General features: G+C 38.2%; 1 protein-coding gene across 1 annotated transcript in view; it reads left to right on the top strand.

Moving 5' to 3' along the window:
- triob (trio Rho guanine nucleotide exchange factor b) overlaps nt 1-19806 on the top strand; it is a 150180-nt gene that overhangs the window by 54364 nt on the left and 76010 nt on the right. Inside the window, exons 3-8 of the mRNA XM_084726265.1 lie at nt 1517-1591; nt 3382-3496; nt 6055-6247; nt 7692-7796; nt 8058-8528; nt 10287-10409. Of these exons, the coding sequence (XP_084582391.1) occupies nt 1517-1591; nt 3382-3496; nt 6055-6247; nt 7692-7796; nt 8058-8528; nt 10287-10409 (1082 nt within the window). The remainder of the gene's footprint in view (nt 1-1516; nt 1592-3381; nt 3497-6054; nt 6248-7691; nt 7797-8057; nt 8529-10286; nt 10410-19806) is intronic.

Raw genomic sequence — 19806 nt, 5'->3', positions numbered from 1 at the left:
CAGAAAAACATGGCGGCATCAATAAAAGGAACTGATAAGCTTGGAAGTATATGATTCTGATTGAATGGACAATTTGGAACAGATTCTTTATTGGATCCACTTCTCAATTCTCATCAGTATATTTCTTATAAGTCAGTGCCACCAATCAGAGCTAACTGAAACTGAAACTTCAGTCAGTTCTGGCTTAGCTGGTGTTAGCGATTGTTTGACAGAATTTCAAATAAATAGACATATAACTCAGTAATCTAATAAATAAACAAATCTATAATCTATGATAATGATTTGCTGCTAGTGTGCAATTTCAAATCGGCTACATGTTCCTTGTATAGGCTATTTTGTGTGTCGGGGTGTGTGCGTGTGAGAGAGATGGCTCACAGCTAAAATGAGGGATATCTGATGACATCACCAGCTAACTGCATCTGCAGAGAGGCATTGCCTCCCACCCACCCCCCCCCCCCCCACCTCCTCTCTTGCATGCACTCGTATATATTCAGTGGTCAAAGCTGTCAATATTGTGGCTGATGAATATTTGTTACTGACTGCAGCATCATAGCTTTCAGCTGTTGATTATTGGGTTTTGCAGTACATGCAGATGTTCACTGTGGCAGTGATAGAGAATTTGGGAACCAAATGGGAATACGCTGTATTTGAATGAAAGCTCCCAGTTATTATCAGATGCCTACTGTGAAAATCTGCTTTGATATTTGACTGTATCAAACATCCCTACACTACTCTGTTCACTGGATCATCTGAATCAGTTGTCTTCATGACTGACTGCTCTGACACACCAGATAAAAGTCAGCTGGTGTGAGTGTGTTTTTCTGTGTGTGTGTGTGTGTGTGTGTGTGTGTGTGTGTGTGTGTTGAATTGCTCCATCTTGCTTCCTGGTATTAACCAGTGTGCCATCTGTTGAGGAGGCGATGCAAAAAGAGTTGACATTTGAAGAACATACCACAACAGAGCAGGCGAGACCATCATGGAAAGGCTAGGCTAGGCTAAACACTTAGGACTGCAACTTCACCAATTGTCATGATCAAAATGGATCAAATGATAATGTTTTTGAAATTCCATAGTAACTGTGACAAGATAATTATGGCAGAAATTTTAAGTTATTACTTTGAGTTTCAGATAAGCTAATATCTTCAGAAATGAAAACAATACCATTGCTTGACTCGCCATAGTTATAACCAGATCCATATATTTGTTTTTCACTTTTAACCCTTGATGTTAACACACTAATTGTATTGACTACACAATATAAATGTTTCTCATGACATGCTGCTCAGCTGCATCTAGGGGCTACATCCATGCTTATTGTATAATAATGTTGTCTTCTATACAATATGCTAAAGAAAGTGGATCATTTTGAGAGACTTGAGGTCATCTGGATTAGAACAAACAGTGACAAGCTGCAAACACCAACTCAGTGCATACTAAAAATGTGTGAAAATGAACAAAAACCATTTGGATAGGTGGATTCTGATTGCTGATTTGTCTGTTTTTCTCTGTGTTTCAGGGTTTCACCGCAATGAGGATATGAAGGCAATTGATGTGCTTCCAATCCTCAAGGAGAAGGTTGCCTTTCTCTCAGGTCAGATGTACACCGTTACAGTTTATGTCACTGATATGATATTGTTATATGTATCAAATATTGTAATGTGTCAGTACTCATAAAAACTGCCATTCGTACTTTTTTCAATCAAGAGATGTCAAAGCAAACCCAAACTATATGTTTGCACTGTTGCCCTTCAGTCGGTCAGCCAGTTCAGAATTGGACTGTGTCTTAGGGAGTCTGAATGCTCTGAAAATTAAATCTCTCATCTTTCAAGGGTAGAAATCTTTTTCAGAAGTGGTGAAAAAAAATTGGGAATTAGATTAACGTTTTTGAACAAGCTCATGTTGCCTTGATCTCAGATAAGCTTGTTAAACTCTTTCCTACACTTTGAAGTAGCTATTGTATCTCTGTGTTACTGCAGTGACCTTGCATGGGAGTGGGTTTCATATCATTCATGTATTGTTTTGTTTGCATGGTGATGCAAGGCAAACTTAACAGAAGAGAGAAATCAAGTGAGGTGAAGTCAAGATCTTTTATACAGAAGTGGAGAATTCAGTTTCATACGTTATGCTTAATTAAGTGTCTACTAATCAAAAAGAAACCTTTGGTTCTAGCATAAATAACATCTTTAGTTTTTAATTTATTTACTTTTAAAAGATCTAAAGTCACACTCATCCTCAGAATAATAACAAAATCAACACAGTCACAAGACTTTGTGGCTTTTGTGCTTGAAAGATCTGATAGTTTCCAATGAGAATACATACTATGTGTCACTGAATGTCACAAAATGGCAGCAGGGGTATCATTTTGTTGAAAATTCAAGCTTTCTATGATTTTGTAAGACTCATTTATTTCTGTGACCTGTTTCTGACTCGTCATGGTGCTGACCTGACCTTTACCCCGTTAGTGTTAACTGCATCTCCATTGCCATAATTGTGAGGTTGAGTGTGTCTTTGCTGGTCATTAATAATTAGTGTTGTTTGTTGCTGCAGACAGTCTCTGACTGAAAGGCTATTACAAGGCTTGTCATCGTGACACTAATTTGAGCCCTGACTCTTCTGTTTGACCCAGGATAGTCATGACTAACTGCAGAAATATTCACAGATGGCACTCATATAAATTAGCTACTGTCATCTCTGAACTGAACCACTGCCCTCACTTGACATCTTTTTGGTGTAGTAATGTGATGGTTATGTAGTCCAGCGTGAACTGGACAGTAGCAGACTAAGTAGTCAAAAGGATAATAGCTAGCTTTTAAAATTTCAGTCTGTAGATTTAGCTTTGCTTCAGCTGTGCTACAGTATACAGGCATTATGCATTTAGCATCAATAACTCATTGGAGGCCTGTAACACCTGTTACACCTGTAACCTGCTTGATTCTGAATTGTCTTTCATGAAATATTCTCTATATACTGTACTGATATAAAGCAGTGATGACACTTGATGTTGATCAGAGGCTGCATGTCCCAGTAGAAGACGTGACTGTTCAGAGGGTAAATAGCGTGAATAGCATCTAAGCAGCTCAGTGACATAGAGCTGGTCAGATCACCCCTAGTGACTGAATTTAATCCCAACAAGTAAGCACTATAATGTTAAATTTGTCAGGTCTTCTCAGGAAAATCTGTTCAGAAGTGATCAAGTTACAGTCTGCAACTCTCAATGCATAATGCATTGTTTACTGGTGGATCTTGACCTCTCAAATATGTTGGATGAGCAGATGCATGTCAAACTGCAAATGCGCTATCTACGTTTCTTTATCTATGAACATGACCTACATGGGAAGTGGCTGTTTTAATGACTTTTTGTTGTTTGATTTCTACCCAAAGGTGGTAGAGACAGACGCGGCGGTCCAGTTCTCACCTTTCCAGCACGGAGCAACCATGACAGAATACGACCCGAAGACCTCCGCAGGCTTATAGCTTACCTGGCTACTATTCCCAGGTACTTACAAACACACACACACAGGTTTTCAGTGGAGGATTCATAGGTTTTCAATCTGTGAATATGCACATGCACCCTTTCCTGTCTTTCCTCCTGGGTTAATTTGAGACAGGCTCATCCTCTCGTCCTCTCAGTCACACTCACACACATCTCATAGCTTTCTTTGTGTCAGACTTTCCCACCTTGCTTGGATTTAAAATTCTGAAGCATAACCTGAGGCTACAAAGAGCTGGGATGGTTTTGTTTTTGGATTCTCTGTGAAGATTCAACCCCCTCCTTCCTCCATTCCCCACCTCATTTCCTCCTGACTCTCTAGAAAAAGCTCCCTCTCCTTTATGTAGGTTACCACTATGTAGTGACTCTCCCCTCTCTCACTCTGCTATTGATATTGTGTAGTTAGAGTGGGTCAGTTCTAATTAAACAAAATGTCCCTTTTCTTGGTTGGCTTTTCTTTCCCGTTTCCCTGTTTGTTTTATCGTATAGACTCGAGTCTATAAACTGCTGCAGGAAGTGTGTAGCCACAGGATGTCCTTGCAGAGCTGCACTCCCTCTGTAGTTTTGTGCCGCCTGATGTTCAAGTGTAGGAGCACCTTTCCTTCACATTTAACACTTGGCTCCAGGCTGTTCTGTTTGGAGTCAGTTGTGATTAGCTTGGAGGGGAGCTTGCACTCCTCTGTTTCGCTGCCTCTGATCTCCCCTGTGCTGCGCTTGCTAGTGCTTTCTTTGCAGGTCTGGTGCTTTAAGTCTTTTTCACAGTAGAGTTTGGAGATTTGTCTTGAGGCAAGAGGTGGACCAGATCGGTTACTGCAAAAATTTGGCCTGGGTTTCTTCAGGGCCCCTTGATATCCAAGTCAAAATCAAAGAAGTTCAACACATGCCTGTATTTCAGTCAGAAGTAGCCTGACTAGAGTATGATGCAAATGTTTGTTATTGAAATAACTTGCAAACTATCTACACTACACAAACTATTAATCGGATGTTGAAAGGGTGGAGCATTTTTTGGTTTTAACAATTCTGATTCAGATTCTGCTTATTGATTTTGCTTCTTCACAATTTTAATTGATTGTTACAAGACTCACAAAATTGTTGCTATTCACCTGCTAATCAAACAACTTGATGGCTAAGTATGTTAACTGACTCATGATTTAGTGAGACAAACACATAAATGCCGACTGATAGCCAAGGTTGATGTGTGGTAGGTGTTTGCATGTTTGGTTTAATTTGAGTGCAGTTTGTGTAGGAATTAATAAATAGAATCAAATTCAAAATTTCTTAATGATTCCTTTGGAATCGGCTCTTATTTTGAATTGATTCTCAATGCCATGACCCTAGATGTTGACCTCTGATGCAAAATCTTTTCACCTCTTTGCAAAAGTACATACAAACTCAAAAAAGGGGTTAGATCAAGTCTAAATGATGTAAGTGAAGGGTTTTATGTTCTGCTTTTATGTGGTATTAGTTTGTGTTCAGTTTGGAGTGCAGACGAACCTGAATAAATCAGTTTCATGTTAAAAATGCATTTTTTATCTTGAGACAGCCCACCTGCATTTTTTCAAATACTTATCTGAAGTATTATGTGTTGTAGCAGTAAAAGACAGGTAGATTGCTCTGAATTAAGACATGCTGGTTTTGGTTTACAAAGACTTCCAGGCATCCAAAAAGCTCAGCTCTGTGTTAGGAGGTCAGACTAGACAGGAGAAAAGATTTGTCAGAGGTGGCCAGCCATCCAGTTTGAGGATCAGAAGGAACAAAGTGTCACTAACTCAGAAGGAGGTCAGCTTCTTCTCCTCAGCTTGACTTCTCTTTCTCCTGTCTAAATATTTCTTCTGTCTTTCCTCCTTTTTTTTTTCTGTTACATCTGTCTCCCCCTCCCTCTGTCCTTCTCTCTCTCCCCTCTGCCTCCTCGACACTCTGTTTTTCTCTACCCATTTGGCTGCCGATCTGTTTTCAGAGAGTGAGGTCAGAGTGAGTTAGAGCAGGAGGGCCTGCGTCTGTTTCTGTCTCCTAGCTAGACACATTCAGATTAAAGCCTTTAACACTGAGAAACAACCTTTTATGGACTTATAGAGCAGCACGACTCCTGGTAAGCAGCAGTGGAAATTTCAACGCTTGAATGTTTTAACTATTTTTTCCCTCCCCAGATGCTCCAGAGATTTGCATGGGATCTCTTGACTTTAAATCTTTTTGGCATCTTTGTAGTTACAACAGAGCTTTTACAAAATTTACAATGGGTGTTTTTCTTTTTTTCGTTAGTTGTTTCATTAGTTTTTTTGTTTTTTGTGGGGGGGCGGTGTCTCTATTTCTGTTACATGGGCTGTGACAATAATGTGACTCAGTAGTTTGACAATCTTTCTTGTAGCTCTTTCATGTTTGTTCAGTCTCAAATCAATCACAGCTGATTGGTTTTGTCCTTTTGTTTTCACATGTTACCCTCTCTCCTAAACTGCTCGAATTGTTAGATGTTACCATGATGAAATAATTTAAATGTAATATATCTTCTCGTGTTTTGATTTGTTCTTCATGGTAGGATCTGACCTCTTTATTCGTGTTTTCTGCAGCGAGGAGGTGGCCAGACATGGCTTCACAGTTATTGTGGACATGCGTGGTTCTAAGTGGGACAGCATCAAGCCTCTGTTGAAGATCCTTCAGGAGTCTTTTCCGTCTTGTATTCACGTCGCGCTCATCATCAAGCCAGACAACTTCTGGCAGAAGCAGAGGACCAACTTCGGCAGCTCCAAGTTTGAATTTGAGGTGGGCGATACTTTATGTGCTTCTTTTCATATTTGTGGCTTATGTTCTGTTATAGATGTTTTACATGGATCATTAGTGTTATTGTCTCCTCTGAGTATACTGGTTTATGATGTGTTTATGATTTTTTATTGTCTACAAGGAAAGGGGCTTTTGGCAGTGCTCATTATGTCAATACATTATAAGATTAACAATTTGTTGTAAGCTATTAGAGTACTTGTCAGTTTAGCATAGCCATAGGTCTTAATTTATCAGATCTAATTGGACTGCTGCTCAGTGACAGTGGCACTGTTCTGTCCCGTGTGGGCAAGTGGTGCTGGTATATTTAGTCCTGACCCAGTTACTATGGAAACAGGATATATAGGACATGGCGAAGCATTTCATCCCAACAGAAGTGAGTTGGGTTTGGACATGCCACTTGTTGTATGTTGTACTGTATGTGAGCAGGACATGGTAAAGAAAATCACTAGTTTGAGTTTCTGGCTGCTAGTTCTCAACGGGGGAAGACATCAAGATGTGTTCTCTGCTCCCTCGTGGTCTGCTGTTCAGTTTTCCCTGTTTAACTGTTGCTCATTATCCAGCAGCACAAGTTTTTATAGTGTACATTCACACCTCCACCTACAACTACTCCTGAAATTGTGTCTTAGTTTGCTTTCAGTTAAAAAGAAACTAAACCTCTAGCTATTATAGCATCTATAACACACCTGAGAGGCGGGGTTAATTCAGAATTGAAAACTGATCAAAACTTCAATTTGGCCCTTGCTCTCCACTGACGCAGTGGTTATCTAGCAGCTAGCTCAGTGTTTCTGCTAGTAGAATTTATCCATGGTACGTAGCATTTCACATAACTCTGCTGTAAAGACACTGAACTAACATCGTATGAACAGTAACATTTTAAAGACGAATTTGAAAATGTTGGTCTTTACAAACGAAGACTCGATATGGCAGCCATCAATGCTGAAAAAAAATTGAAAACTGAACTGCATTGTGACCTTAAAATTGAAAGTTTTGAGAATCTTGACACTCATACTTGAGAGGCAGACTTCAACCCCAAATCTGACAGCATATTTTGTGTTTTCATTGTGTTTGCCTGCCTCCGGTGAATGTCAGCAATTTCTGTTTATACTTCTTAAGCGTTTATATCCGTGTATTTCCATCTTATTAATGATAACATGAATGTGGCTAAAAATGTCTGGAATGTTTTCCTTTTGGTCACCCCACCTATCTAAACATGTGTAGAGCCACTGACTCTGCACATTCTTCTCATAATCTAGGTCTAACAGTGGACAGTATTTTGACCCTTATCATTGGATAAGTTTTGAATATGGAGAGGATGATGATGACTGTGATAATTAATTTCTGGTGGTTTGTCTCCCTCCTTCACCTCATCTTTCTCTTCGTTGTCACTGCTGACTTCGTTTGTCCCACATAAACCCGACTGCACCAGACGGTGATGGTTTCCTTAGAGGGTTTATCCAAGATTGTGGATCCATCCCAGCTGACAGCTGACTTTGAGGGCAGCTTAGAGTACAACCATGATGACTGGATTGAGGTTTGAATACACATTTTATCATGTCCTTTTTTTTTCTTCTGTCCTTTAGAAAGACCAGGCTTTCTGTTTTATAATAATAATGAGCTGTTTTAATTTTATTTTGTTATTTGTGTTATTTTTCTATTGATATATATTTTTCTCTTCTTGTGTTTATGTATATGACTGTGTGCAATGTCTTGGTATCCTGCTGCTATAACACAACAATTTCCCAATTTGGGATTAATTAAGTACATCTTTCTACCTATCTAACTTTCATTTCAGGTGCGGCTGTCATTTGAGACGTTTGCCAGTGACGCAGCGCGGGCGCTGGCACGCCTCGAGGAGCTCCAGGACACCTTGTCCCAGCGTGATCTCCCACGGGACCTGGAGGGAGCTCGGAGACTCATGGAAGAACACGCAGCACTTAAGAAAAGGGCCACGAAGGCATCTGTGGAGGAGCTGGACACGCAGGGACGAAGGCTGCTGCAAAGGCTACAGTCACAAACTGCAGGAGGTGGAAGTAGTAGTGAAAGTGGATATGGTAACCGCTCTGGTGGAGCCAGTGGAGACTCCAATGACCATCATTACGGCTCCCACACGCATGCGGATGCACACAACCTAGTAGCTAAAGTGACAGGTTTGTTGGATAAGCTGCACGGGACTCGGCAAAATCTGCAGCAGCTGTGGCACATGAGGAAGCTGAAGCTGGACCAGTGTTTCCAGCTGCGTCTGTTCGAGCAGGATGCAGAGAAGGTCAGCGTGATTTTCTGTTCTCTTCCGTGCTATTCTCTACACTATTCAAATGATGATCATGACGATTGAAACCATGTAGAGAATAAGGTTAATTAGATCCTCACTGCCACCTCATGTTCTTGCCCCTTGGTGCTTCTATGCTAATATCCACCAATATACAGTTTATTTTTTGATATATGCAGGTATTTCAGGCCACACAGGAGCTAATCTGAAGCATGAGCATGCATGCATGCATGCCAGTCTGAGCTGGGTATTTGGAAACATTACATTAATCCAAATATTTAAGTCCTCAGATCAACTTTCATCCCCATGTAGGCCAGATCAGTGAGGCTGTGTATGTATATTGTGGTAAAGGCTTAACAGTGAGGTGCATTGCTGTACTACTACTGGCCACTGTTGAGAGAAGGTTAATATACAATATCTTAATAATATAAATTCTCGTTTTTATTTTAAAAGCTTTTTTGGTCATAAAGATTGTGTTGTGTGTGTTTCTTAGCATTATTTTATATCTTGGTGAATTATTATCTGAGCTGTGTGCTTGTGTGCATGGAAACAGAGAGGAAATGAATGTGAGTGAGTGTGTGCCTGCATGTCGTGAGTATTTCAGGAGAGTGTGTGATGTTGCATGTCTGAAGCTGGGAAATATACGCAGCTATATGAACCATACAGGGCCGGAGGCAAATACAGAGGCCTACTCTGGAAAGAGCTCTAATTAAACACACCTTTTCCACACACCAAGCATGTAGTAAGAGGAACACAGAAAGAGCACACAGCCACATAAAGGGAGAAATGTGATTAAGGTTCTGCCAGGCACCAAGCTTTCTCAGCTGGGTTGGACTTGGAAGGGTCCGTTGCATAAGCTGTCCCCAATAGAGTGTAGCAGGAATGTATTTTTGTAGGCCAACCCAGAAGTTAGCATCACTCTGGTCCCCTAAACAAAAAGCCAATGGGATTTTTCCATTGGGTTTTTGGAATAATGCAGAAAATTAGCTCTGTGGAAGTTTATGATACTATGTTTTGTTCCACAAGAAAATTTTACACAAATGAGCATCACTTTTCTAATTTTTGAATGAAACGTAAATTCAGTTATCTGAAGTAAAAAGCTAACATGAAACTATAAATAAACTGCACCACGCACATGTTTTGCAGCTGCATGCCCACTAAGTGACTGATGTTCGGCGTGATGACATTCATGTGTCAGTGACAACCAATGTAGTATCATTTAAACTCATTAGCAGCTGCCTTTTTGAAGAAGTGTAAAAGCTTCAAAATTCTCAAATGGGTATTTACTGATGTATTTTATGTCTTAAAACAAAACGTGAAAACCTCTTAAGCTTGTGTTAACCACAGACCTTTATTTCAGTCAAATAACAAAAACTTAAAAAAAAACCCACCGACTTCCAGATGAGGCAAACAGAAATGTTAATATCCTAACTCATCACTGGGTTTTAGGATTCATTCCTGCAGCACTCTCTTAACTAGTTTCTACTCTGAAATGTGTCGCCTATGGTAGCCTAAGTCAGACCCCCACACACAGCATGACCTTTTGGATCTATTTATTACAGAAGAGCTTGACGATGGGAAGTCAGTACAGTGATGAATGATAAAAGGTTTTTGTCAGTTACAAACATCAAACAACAGGCCCTCTTATTCTCACTGCTGTCAATGTGAGTAAACGCAAGATGGAAAGACCCTTTTCATTTGAAGTGCGTTCTGTAAGACTAACTGCGTTTTCTCCCCCTCTTCTTCCATGTGTAGATGTTCGACTGGATAATGCACAACAAGGGGCTTTTTCTCACCAGTTACACAGAGATCGGAGGGAACCACCAGCATGCAGTCGAGCTGCAGACCCAGCACAACCACTTTGCTATGAACTGCATGGTAAGACATTGTCTTAGTCTCTGTTGTGCACACATACATGCACAGAAACACACTTACACACAGCCAACGCAGTCACAAACCATCATCATTACTGTCATTCACAGTAACAAGCCTCCCACCCCTGTACAACCACTACACACACACAAACATCCACCTCTTCTTCTTCGCAGCCTTCATCCCAAACCACTCTCTCCCTTGGGCTGTGACTCGCTGTGGACTGATATTTTCTGTCCTGCCACTTTCTCATATTATTCAGCTGTTTTCCAGTCTGCCTCAACTCTGCCCCAACCCTGCCCTCTCTGTCATGTCTTGTCACAGTGCTGTTCCCATAATTGACCCATATTGCCTCCCTGCCCCTCCCATAGCTGTATGCTGCCCTCTGCTGCTCTGCGCCACAGCCCTCTCTGCCCTCCCGTACTTTACTGTAGTCTGTGGAGCTCTGCTGTTGACTTAACAAGTGTAGCCGAGGACACTATACTGTATTAACTCTGCAGATTTACTTTGATTTGCAGATACTGTATGATCCCTATTTGTTAGATAGTACAGACATTGTACAATATGACTCCACACGAATTGCAACAGAAACTCTTTTATAACATATTTAAAGTCTTAAGAATCTAAGTTAGGGAAAGTGTTGAAAATACTGAAACTGGTGATGCCACAATTTCCTACAAAGCTCCAAGCTATCTGTTTGTGTCCGCACCAGAGGTGGTGCGAGTCGGTCAGCATTCTCGGAGGGACTACTGGCAGCTACAGGTGTGGTTTCAGGTGCCAATAGCAAGAAGCGTCCATAGAAGCAACTCATTTCGACTCTAACAACGGTGGCTCCTGAAGAGGTTTGCACAGATACTGCGATAGCGTCAGTTATATCAGAACAGTTGAGTATATCTTCATTGAAAGAAGAGCAAATAGCAGCACTGAAGGCTTTTATCAATGGAAAAGACGTTTTTGCTCTTCTTCCGGCTGGCTTCAGCGTTGATTTAGTGAGTTGATCTGAATCGTTGACGTTAACCCATGTCAGACGTGACAGATGGTTCATCCAATCACCTGCCGAGTGTTTTTACGAAAGCGCCCGCCCTTTTCTAAATGGTTTCTGTGGACGGCTTCCCAGATGGTTCTGTGTAACAAACCATCTGGCGTGTCAGGTTAGTGAAAAGCAGGCCAGAAATTTTATCATCTTAGGGGGTGAGGCAACTTTGGTGTTGTCAATTTTGTGAGGACAAGAAGGCCAAAATGACAGGGCAGTGCAAACAAAAATTATTTTAAGTTCACTAAAATAATTAATTTAACTTAATGGTCAAGGATGACTTTATTTGAAATGGATGAATGGATTTTGTTTGAAAATTGGAATGGAAGTCAAGGGGACTAACATTACATCTGTTTGACAATAATACTTGTCAGGCTCATAACACTTCTTAGGCCTCTAGGTCAGCCAAGTCAATGTAGTGATATATAACAGTAATGCTTAAGACTTTATGTTAAGTTTCTTGTCTTATTCATTCACTAATTAATCAACCTGTAGTCATAAATAGTCTGGTTTTCTAGCGTTCATAATAGCCTAGAAATCAAACCAAATACTTAGTTATTTTGTATTTCACTTGGTGTTGCTCAGTAAGAATTCAGAATCTCTACTGAAGCCTCAGAGCTCATAAGTTTTAGAGGGGTAAAAGGTCAAACTGCGAGTGTCCGCCCCTTGTAACTGAGGCTGTTAGTCCTCTGCAGCGGCCGGCATTTTTGGATTTGAAGATTTTTCTTTGTCATTCAAAACATATCGAGGACACCAAATCCGTAGAGTTTGTTTCTGTTGCAATTTGTGAGGCTGACCTACACTTTTGTCTGAAATGCCTGGACTAAGATATGACTCAGCATTTAAACCAAGCTTTAACCAGTTCATATCATAAGGATGTACAGGTGGGACTTAGGTTAGTAAACTCTAAATGTTTTGGACTAAAACTGGCATAGAAAACATGTACTGTCCATCAGCTCTGATATGGACAAAAACATATAAATACAAACAGTCACTATTGTTAGTTGGACAAAAATGTAGCCAAGGAAGAGGGAGACTCATGGCCTAAATCCTCCCACTCACAGTGTCACAAATCACTGGTGTTGGGAACCATGTGCACTGAGTGGTGTCAACAAGAGGGCCCAGGGTCAGCTTCAGTGCCCGCCCAAAGCCAGTTGTGTCAACACTCCGGGTGGAGATGAACCAATAACCCCTGAGACAACAGTGGTAGAAAAGACAGATGGAACTGCTGTATAAACTCACACATATATTCACAGTACAATGTATACACACACACACACACAGAGCTGGGTACACTCAGACTGACCACCGCCCCCTCCACCCATTCTTCCACAGGAAGCAGCGTTTCCTCTTCCTGTTGCTTTCATGGCTGAATGGAAATACATAGTGTAGGGCGCGCGTGTGTTTATGTAGCGACACTGCCTGTGTCCTCTTGTTTCTGTGTGTGTTCTCGGTGTGTGTGAACGTTTATGGGAGAGGTGAAACAACATATTTACCTGTTTCCACTGATGTCGAAACATTGGCGTCACTGGTTTTAAAAGAAGAGTTTTGAAGAGATTTGTTGCTCCATCGACAGTGATCATTAATGTCTTATCATTGCTACAGTTAATTCATGTGAATACCATCAAGTTTAAGTCAAGGGTTAAACTACATGTTAATGGTGACTGTTTGCAATTATGTAAGTCATAATGTGTCATTATGTGCATAATACAAGAGATGGATTGATGTTAGTGTCATGCCCCCTATAGGAGGCACTTAACAAATGCAGTTTGGTAATGATTTATTATAATGTAAATGGGACATCGTTTTATAGTGTAGGCTACCTTTAATTAGAATTGATAGTAACTAATTTAACTCATGAATCAACATAAAACAACATAAAAGATATTAAAAGGTAACTAACTAACAACTTTGCCTAGTGACAATTTTTACACACACAGCATCCAGTTTTGTGGTTAACTGTTGAAGCTCATTTTTCAGCTAACTTACTGACAGTTTAATGTGTGTATCTTTCCCTTTAACAACCCATCGAAAGAGAGGCAAGAAAAACATTGAAAAGCCGTGATTTTGGAAAAACAAATCTTGCAAATTTGGGTGAAGAATGATAATAATTTATTAGTAAAGTTGGAATGAATGGTATACACCTGTACAATAAATAGCACAAAATAACCTCTAAAACATACTCTAAGAAATAATGAACAAATTATTACATGGTCATTGATAAATGACCTGATCTGACGTCGTCTCTGGTCATTTCTGCTGCAGAAAGAGACGGGCTCACGCTCCAGGAGTTTTGTGGTGATTTACCACAAAATCACCCTGCTCCGTCGCCTGTTTCATGGCTGTCACACGCCGTATGTTGAAGGGATGCATGCCAGTAGTGTTAATTATGCCCAACAAATTAATAACCAAGAAATTTTCTGGTTTCAGATGTTCATTTAACTCAAAGATGTTCACTAAGGTTTACTCAACCTCTTCCCAAAAGGATATTAACAGTGGACACAAAAAGCATGTGTATAATTTGGTTTTTGTTCTCCACATCGTGTCCAACAACTGGTCTCTACAAGGCGGTAATACTTGCCATATTCACTGGATATACAAACAATGAATAAGATCTACCCTAAGTATAGACTTGGCAGAATGTTAAATGATATTTATGTAACCCAAGATTTACACTAGGTAGATACTTATCCCACCCTGCTCGCCACCCCATGCTTTTTTGGTAGTTTTATTATTGGTGTTACTTTTTGGTGTCACTTAATTTTGTCATTTCATTCATAATTCATTTGTATACAATAAAAATCCAAAACTATGCTTCTGAGTACAAACTACATACTCTAAAGAAACAGTTGACTGGAATGATGAAATTTTAATTATTCAAATAAAGTCATATATAAAAAAAAAAATCACCTCTCAATTGGAGGAGAAATTTGGGCTAGACCTCGGTCGGTAACAAAGTATAGCCCAAATGATCTGGTTTACAGACATTGGGATAGCTTGCATACTACTGTTGACAGATATTTAAACTGACAGTTAAAATCTTACTTTTACTTCTCACTGACGAATAGACAAACCTGTGTTGACCTTGTCTCCCCAAACATTTTCTCCTCCAAATTCATTCATTTATCCTTCTGTTTTTTTTTTTCTCACTGCAAAGCTTACATTACTACAGCAAGTTGTACCACCACTTCCGTCTCCCTTGTTTACATCTGCAAACCCCATAAGATCATGCAAGATCAAGATCTCTCCATTGATTTCCAGTGCAGACCCACTGGCAGCAATAATCATTATGTATAAGAGAGTGAATAAAGAAGAATCTCAACACAATTATCTCAAGTATATAAGGAAAGCAATCACAGACTATGTATTTATCATTTATCATTTTGCTGGTCTTCATCAACATGCATATCTATATGGCCTATTTGTGCAGAGAAAAAATGTGATTTCACCATAAGGGAATAATATTTTTTTGTTGTTGTTGTTAAACTGTTTAGTTCATAAAATATAACACCACTCATTGAGATTAGTTGAGAAACAAATCCACAGTTCCGACTTTAACATGTATTTGCTTCAAAACAAAAATGGCGGTAACATTGACATAATGCAGCAACAAGCCAAGGTGGTCAGTGTAGCATCTATGTATGTACAATAATCTTGATAATATCTTGTCCTATCCTGTGTAATCTGCCATTATTTTCAGTTTTACAATAGGATTTGAAAAGTCCAGTAATTTAAGTGTGCAGTTCCAGGAGGACAGGATGCTGCATTCTTCATCCTTTCTCCAGCTCCTGCGAACTACAATCCCCTTCCATTGGCTGCTGTGAAGCCAAGTAAAATTGTTAATTAAGATTAGGCCATTTTATACCCTTTACTTTTTCATATATGTATCCACAGCTGGACATACACAAACACAAATCAGGAAATTGCTCACCTCACGCATGTCCTAATTTGTTGTCAACAGGTCTGTTCCAGTACAATTATAATAGCCGTATCTGCTGGAAACTGTCACAGCAACATTTTTTAGATAGCCTTTATAAAATGTTTGATCAAGGATTTCTGCTGTGTTTTGTGTGATATTCATTAATTACTTACTTAAATTACTCAACTTAATGATTTCCTCATGTACCTTCTGTATTTCTTCAGATATTTCCATATGACTCTTGGCAGCTGTTATAAAAACAGATTCAATTTAATCTTTGACAGAGGCCAAGTGGGATACTCATTCATATACACAATTCATGCATGCACAGATTATTTTTTTTAACGTTTTATCACCCACTGATCCACCTGCTCAAAAAAGTTTATAACAAAACTTTATATCCAAAAAGCTGCACAAATGTTTAGTTTTCCACAGTTTTTTTTTTCACTTTGTCCAGAATCATAGCCTTTATAAAACATTTGATCAAAGATTTGTGCTGTTTTTTTCTGTGATGTTCATTGACTACTCACTTGTTTCGTTCTTCAACTTGATTTCCTCACGTAGCTTCTGTATTTCCTCAGATATTTCCGTATGACTCTTGGCAGCTGTTATAAAAAGAGATTCAATTTAATCTTTGACAGAGGCCAAGTGGGATACTCATTCATATACACAATTCATGCTGTGAAAAGTTACAGGAATATGAACATGTGATAATTGTACTGTAAAGCTAATGGACAAACCTTTGATCACTCTAGTCATTTAAAAAATGTTCCTGTTGTATAAAATAATTCTACATACATTAAAAAAAAATAATTCTTATGACTTTATACAATGAAAACTTCCAAAGCCTCTCTTTAGCAGTCCTTCACTGTAATAAATCCTTCAAAACTTTATATCCAGAAAACTGAACAACTGTTAAGTTTTTTCAGTTTTTATTTTTCACTTTGTCCAGAATCATAGCCTTTATGAAACATTTGATCAAAGATTTGTGCTGTGTTTTTCTTCTCTGATGTTCATTGACTACTCACTTGTTTCGTTCTTCAACTTGATTTCCTCACGTAGCTTCTGTATTTCTTCAAATATTTCCATATGACTCTTGGCAGCTGTTATAAAAAGAGATTCAATTTAATCTCTGACAGAGGCCAAGTGGGATACTCATTCATATACACAATTCATGCATGCACAGATTATTTTTTAACTTTTTATCACCCACTGTTCCACCTGCTGAACACTAACACAGACTGCTAGTTCTGTGAAAAGTTACAGGAAGATGAACATGTGATAATTGTACTGTAAAGCTAATGTACAAACCTTTGATCACTCTAGTAATTAAAAAAATAAATGTTCATGTTGTATAAAATAAATCTATATGCATTGAAAATAATGATTCTCAGGAAAGCTTGCAACAGAAACTTCCAAAGCCTCTCTTTAGCAGTCCTCCATCGTAATAAATCCTTCAAAAAGTTATATCTAAAACCTGAATAATTGTTAAGTTTCCTGCAATGTCTTTCACTTTGTCCAGAATCATAGCCTTTATAAAACATTTGATCAAAGATTTGTGCTGTTTTTCTTCTCTGATGTTCATTGACTACTCACTTGTTTCGTTCTTCAACTTGATTTCCTCACGTAGCTTCTGTATTTCTTCAGATATTTCCATATGACTCTTGGCAGCTGTTATAAAAAGAGATTCAATTTAATCTTTGACAGAGGCCAAGTGGGATACTCATTCATATACACAATTCATGCTGTGAAAAGTTACAGGAATATGAACATGTGATAATTGTACTGTAAAGCTAAAGGACAAACCTTCGATCACTGTAGTCATTTAAAAAATGTTCATGTTGTATCAAATAATTCTACATATATTTAAAAAAAATATTCTCAGGAAAGCTTGCAACAAAAACTTCCAAAGCCTCTCTTTAGCAGTCCTCCATTGTAATAAATTCTTCAAAACTTTATATCCAACGAGTTAAACAAATGTTTACTTTTACACAGTTTTTTTTTTTTTCACTTTGTCCAGAATCATAGCCTTTATAAAACATTTGATCAAAGATTTGTGCTGTTTTTCTTCTCTGATGTTCATTGACTACTCACTTGTTTCGTTCTTCAACTTGATTTCCTCACGTAGCTTCTGTATTTCTTCAGATATTTCCATATGACTCTTGGCAGCTGTTATAAAAAGAGATTCAATTTAATCTTTGACAGAGGCCAAGTGGGATACTCATTCATATACACAATTCATGCATGCACAGATTATTTTTTTAACTTTTTATCACCCACTGTTCCACCTGCTGAACACTAACACAGACTGCTAGTTCTGTGAAAAGTTACAGGAATATGAACATGTGATAATTGTACTGTAAAGCTAAAGGACAAACCTTTGATCACTCTAGTAATTAAAAAAAATAAATGTTCATGTTGTATAAAATAATTCTGCGTACACTGAAAGTAATGATTCTCAGGAAAGTTTGCAACAGAAACTTCCAAAGCCTCTCTTTAGCAGTCCTCCATCATAATAAATCCTTCAAAAAGTTATATCTAAAACCTGAATAATTGTTTAGTTTCCTGCAATGTCTTTCACTTTGTCCAGAATCATAGCCTTTATAAAACATTTGATCAAAGATTTGTGCTGTTTTTCTTCTCTGATGTTCATTGACTACTCACTTGTTTCGTTCTTCAACTTGATTTCCTCACGTAGCTTCTGTATTTCTTCAGATATTTCCATATGACTCTTGGCAACTGTTATAAAAAGAGATTCAATTTAATCTTTGACAGAGGCCAAGTGGGATACTCATTCATATACACAATTCATGCTGTGAAACGTTACAGGAATATGAACATGTGATAATTGTACTATAAAGCTAATGGACAAACCTTTGATCACTCTAGTCATTTAAACAGAAAAATGTTCCTGTTGTATCAAATAATTCTACAACCATTAAAAATAATAATTCTCAGGCCTTTATACAACAAAAACTTCCAAAGCCTCTCTTTAGCAGTCCTTCACTGTAATAAATCCTTCAAAACTTTATATCCAAAAAGTTGAACAGCTGTTTTGTTTTACACTGTTTGTTTTCACTTTGTCCAGAATCATAGCCTTTATAAAACATTTGATCAAAGATTTGTGCTGTTTTTTTTTTCTGTGATGTTCATTGACTACTCACTTGTTTCGTTCTTCAACTTGATTTCCTCACGTAGCTTCTGTATTTCTTCAGATATTTCCATATGACTCTTGGCAGCTGTTATAAAAAGAGATTCAATTTAATCTTTGACAGAGGCCAAGTGGGATACTCATTCATATACACAATTCATGCATGCACAGATTATTTTTTAACTTTTTATCATCCACTGTTCCACCTGCTGAACACTAACACAGACTGCTAGTTCTGTGAAAAGTTACAGGAATATGAACATGTGATAATTGTACTGTAAAGCTAATGGTCAAACCTTTGATCACTGTAGTAATTAAAAAAAATAAATGTTCATGTTGTATAAAATAAGTCTACATACATTTAAAAAAAATATTCTCAGGAAAGCTTGCAACAAAAACTTCCAAAGCCTCTCTTTAGCAGTCCTCCATCGTAATAAATCCTTCAAAAAGTTATATCTAAAACCTGAATAATTGTTAAGTTTCCTGCAATGTCTTTCACTTTGTCCAGAATCATAGCGTTTATAAAACATTTGATCAAAGATTTCTGCTGTTTTTCTTCTCTGATGTTCATTGACTACTCACTTGTTTCGTTCTTCAACTTGATTTCCTCACGTAGCTTCTGTATTTCTTCAGATATTTCCATATGACTCTTGGCAACTGTTATAAAAAGAGATTCAATTTAATCTTTGACAGAGGCCAAGTGGGATACTCATTCATATACACAATTCATGCTGTGAAAAGTTACAGGAATATGAACATGTGATAATTGTACTATAAAGCTAATGGACAAACCTTTGATCACTCTAGTCATTTAAACAGAAAAATGTTCCTGTTGTATAAAATAATTCTACAACCATTAAAAATAATAATTCTCAGGACTTTATACAACAAAAACTTCCAAAGCCTCTCTTTAGCGGTCCTTCACTGTAATAAATCCTTCAAAACTTTATATCCAAAAAGTTGAACAGCTGTTTAGTTTTACACTGTTTGTTTTTACTTTGTCCAGAATCATAGCCTTTATAAAACATTTGATCAAAGATTTGTGCTGTGTTTTTTCTGTGATGTTCATTGACTACTCACTTGTTTCGTTCTTCAACTTGATTTCCTCACGTAGCTTCTGTATTTCTTCAGATATTTCCATATGACTCTTGGCAGCTGTTATAAAAAGAGATTTAATTTAATCTCTGACAGAGGCCCAGTGGGATACTCATTCATATACACAATTCATGCATGCACAGATTATTTTTTAACTTTTTATCATCCACTGTTCCACCTGCTGAACACTAACACAGACTGCTAG

The sequence above is a fragment of the Lutjanus erythropterus genome, chromosome 9, assembly GCF_056507025.1.
Source record: "Lutjanus erythropterus isolate fLutEry1 chromosome 9, fLutEry1.hap2, whole genome shotgun sequence".
Classification (NCBI taxonomy): Eukaryota; Metazoa; Chordata; class Actinopteri; order Lutjaniformes; family Lutjanidae; genus Lutjanus; species Lutjanus erythropterus.
Note: the sequence above shows the minus strand (reverse complement) of the source record. Positions and strands in the feature narration are given on the sequence as shown.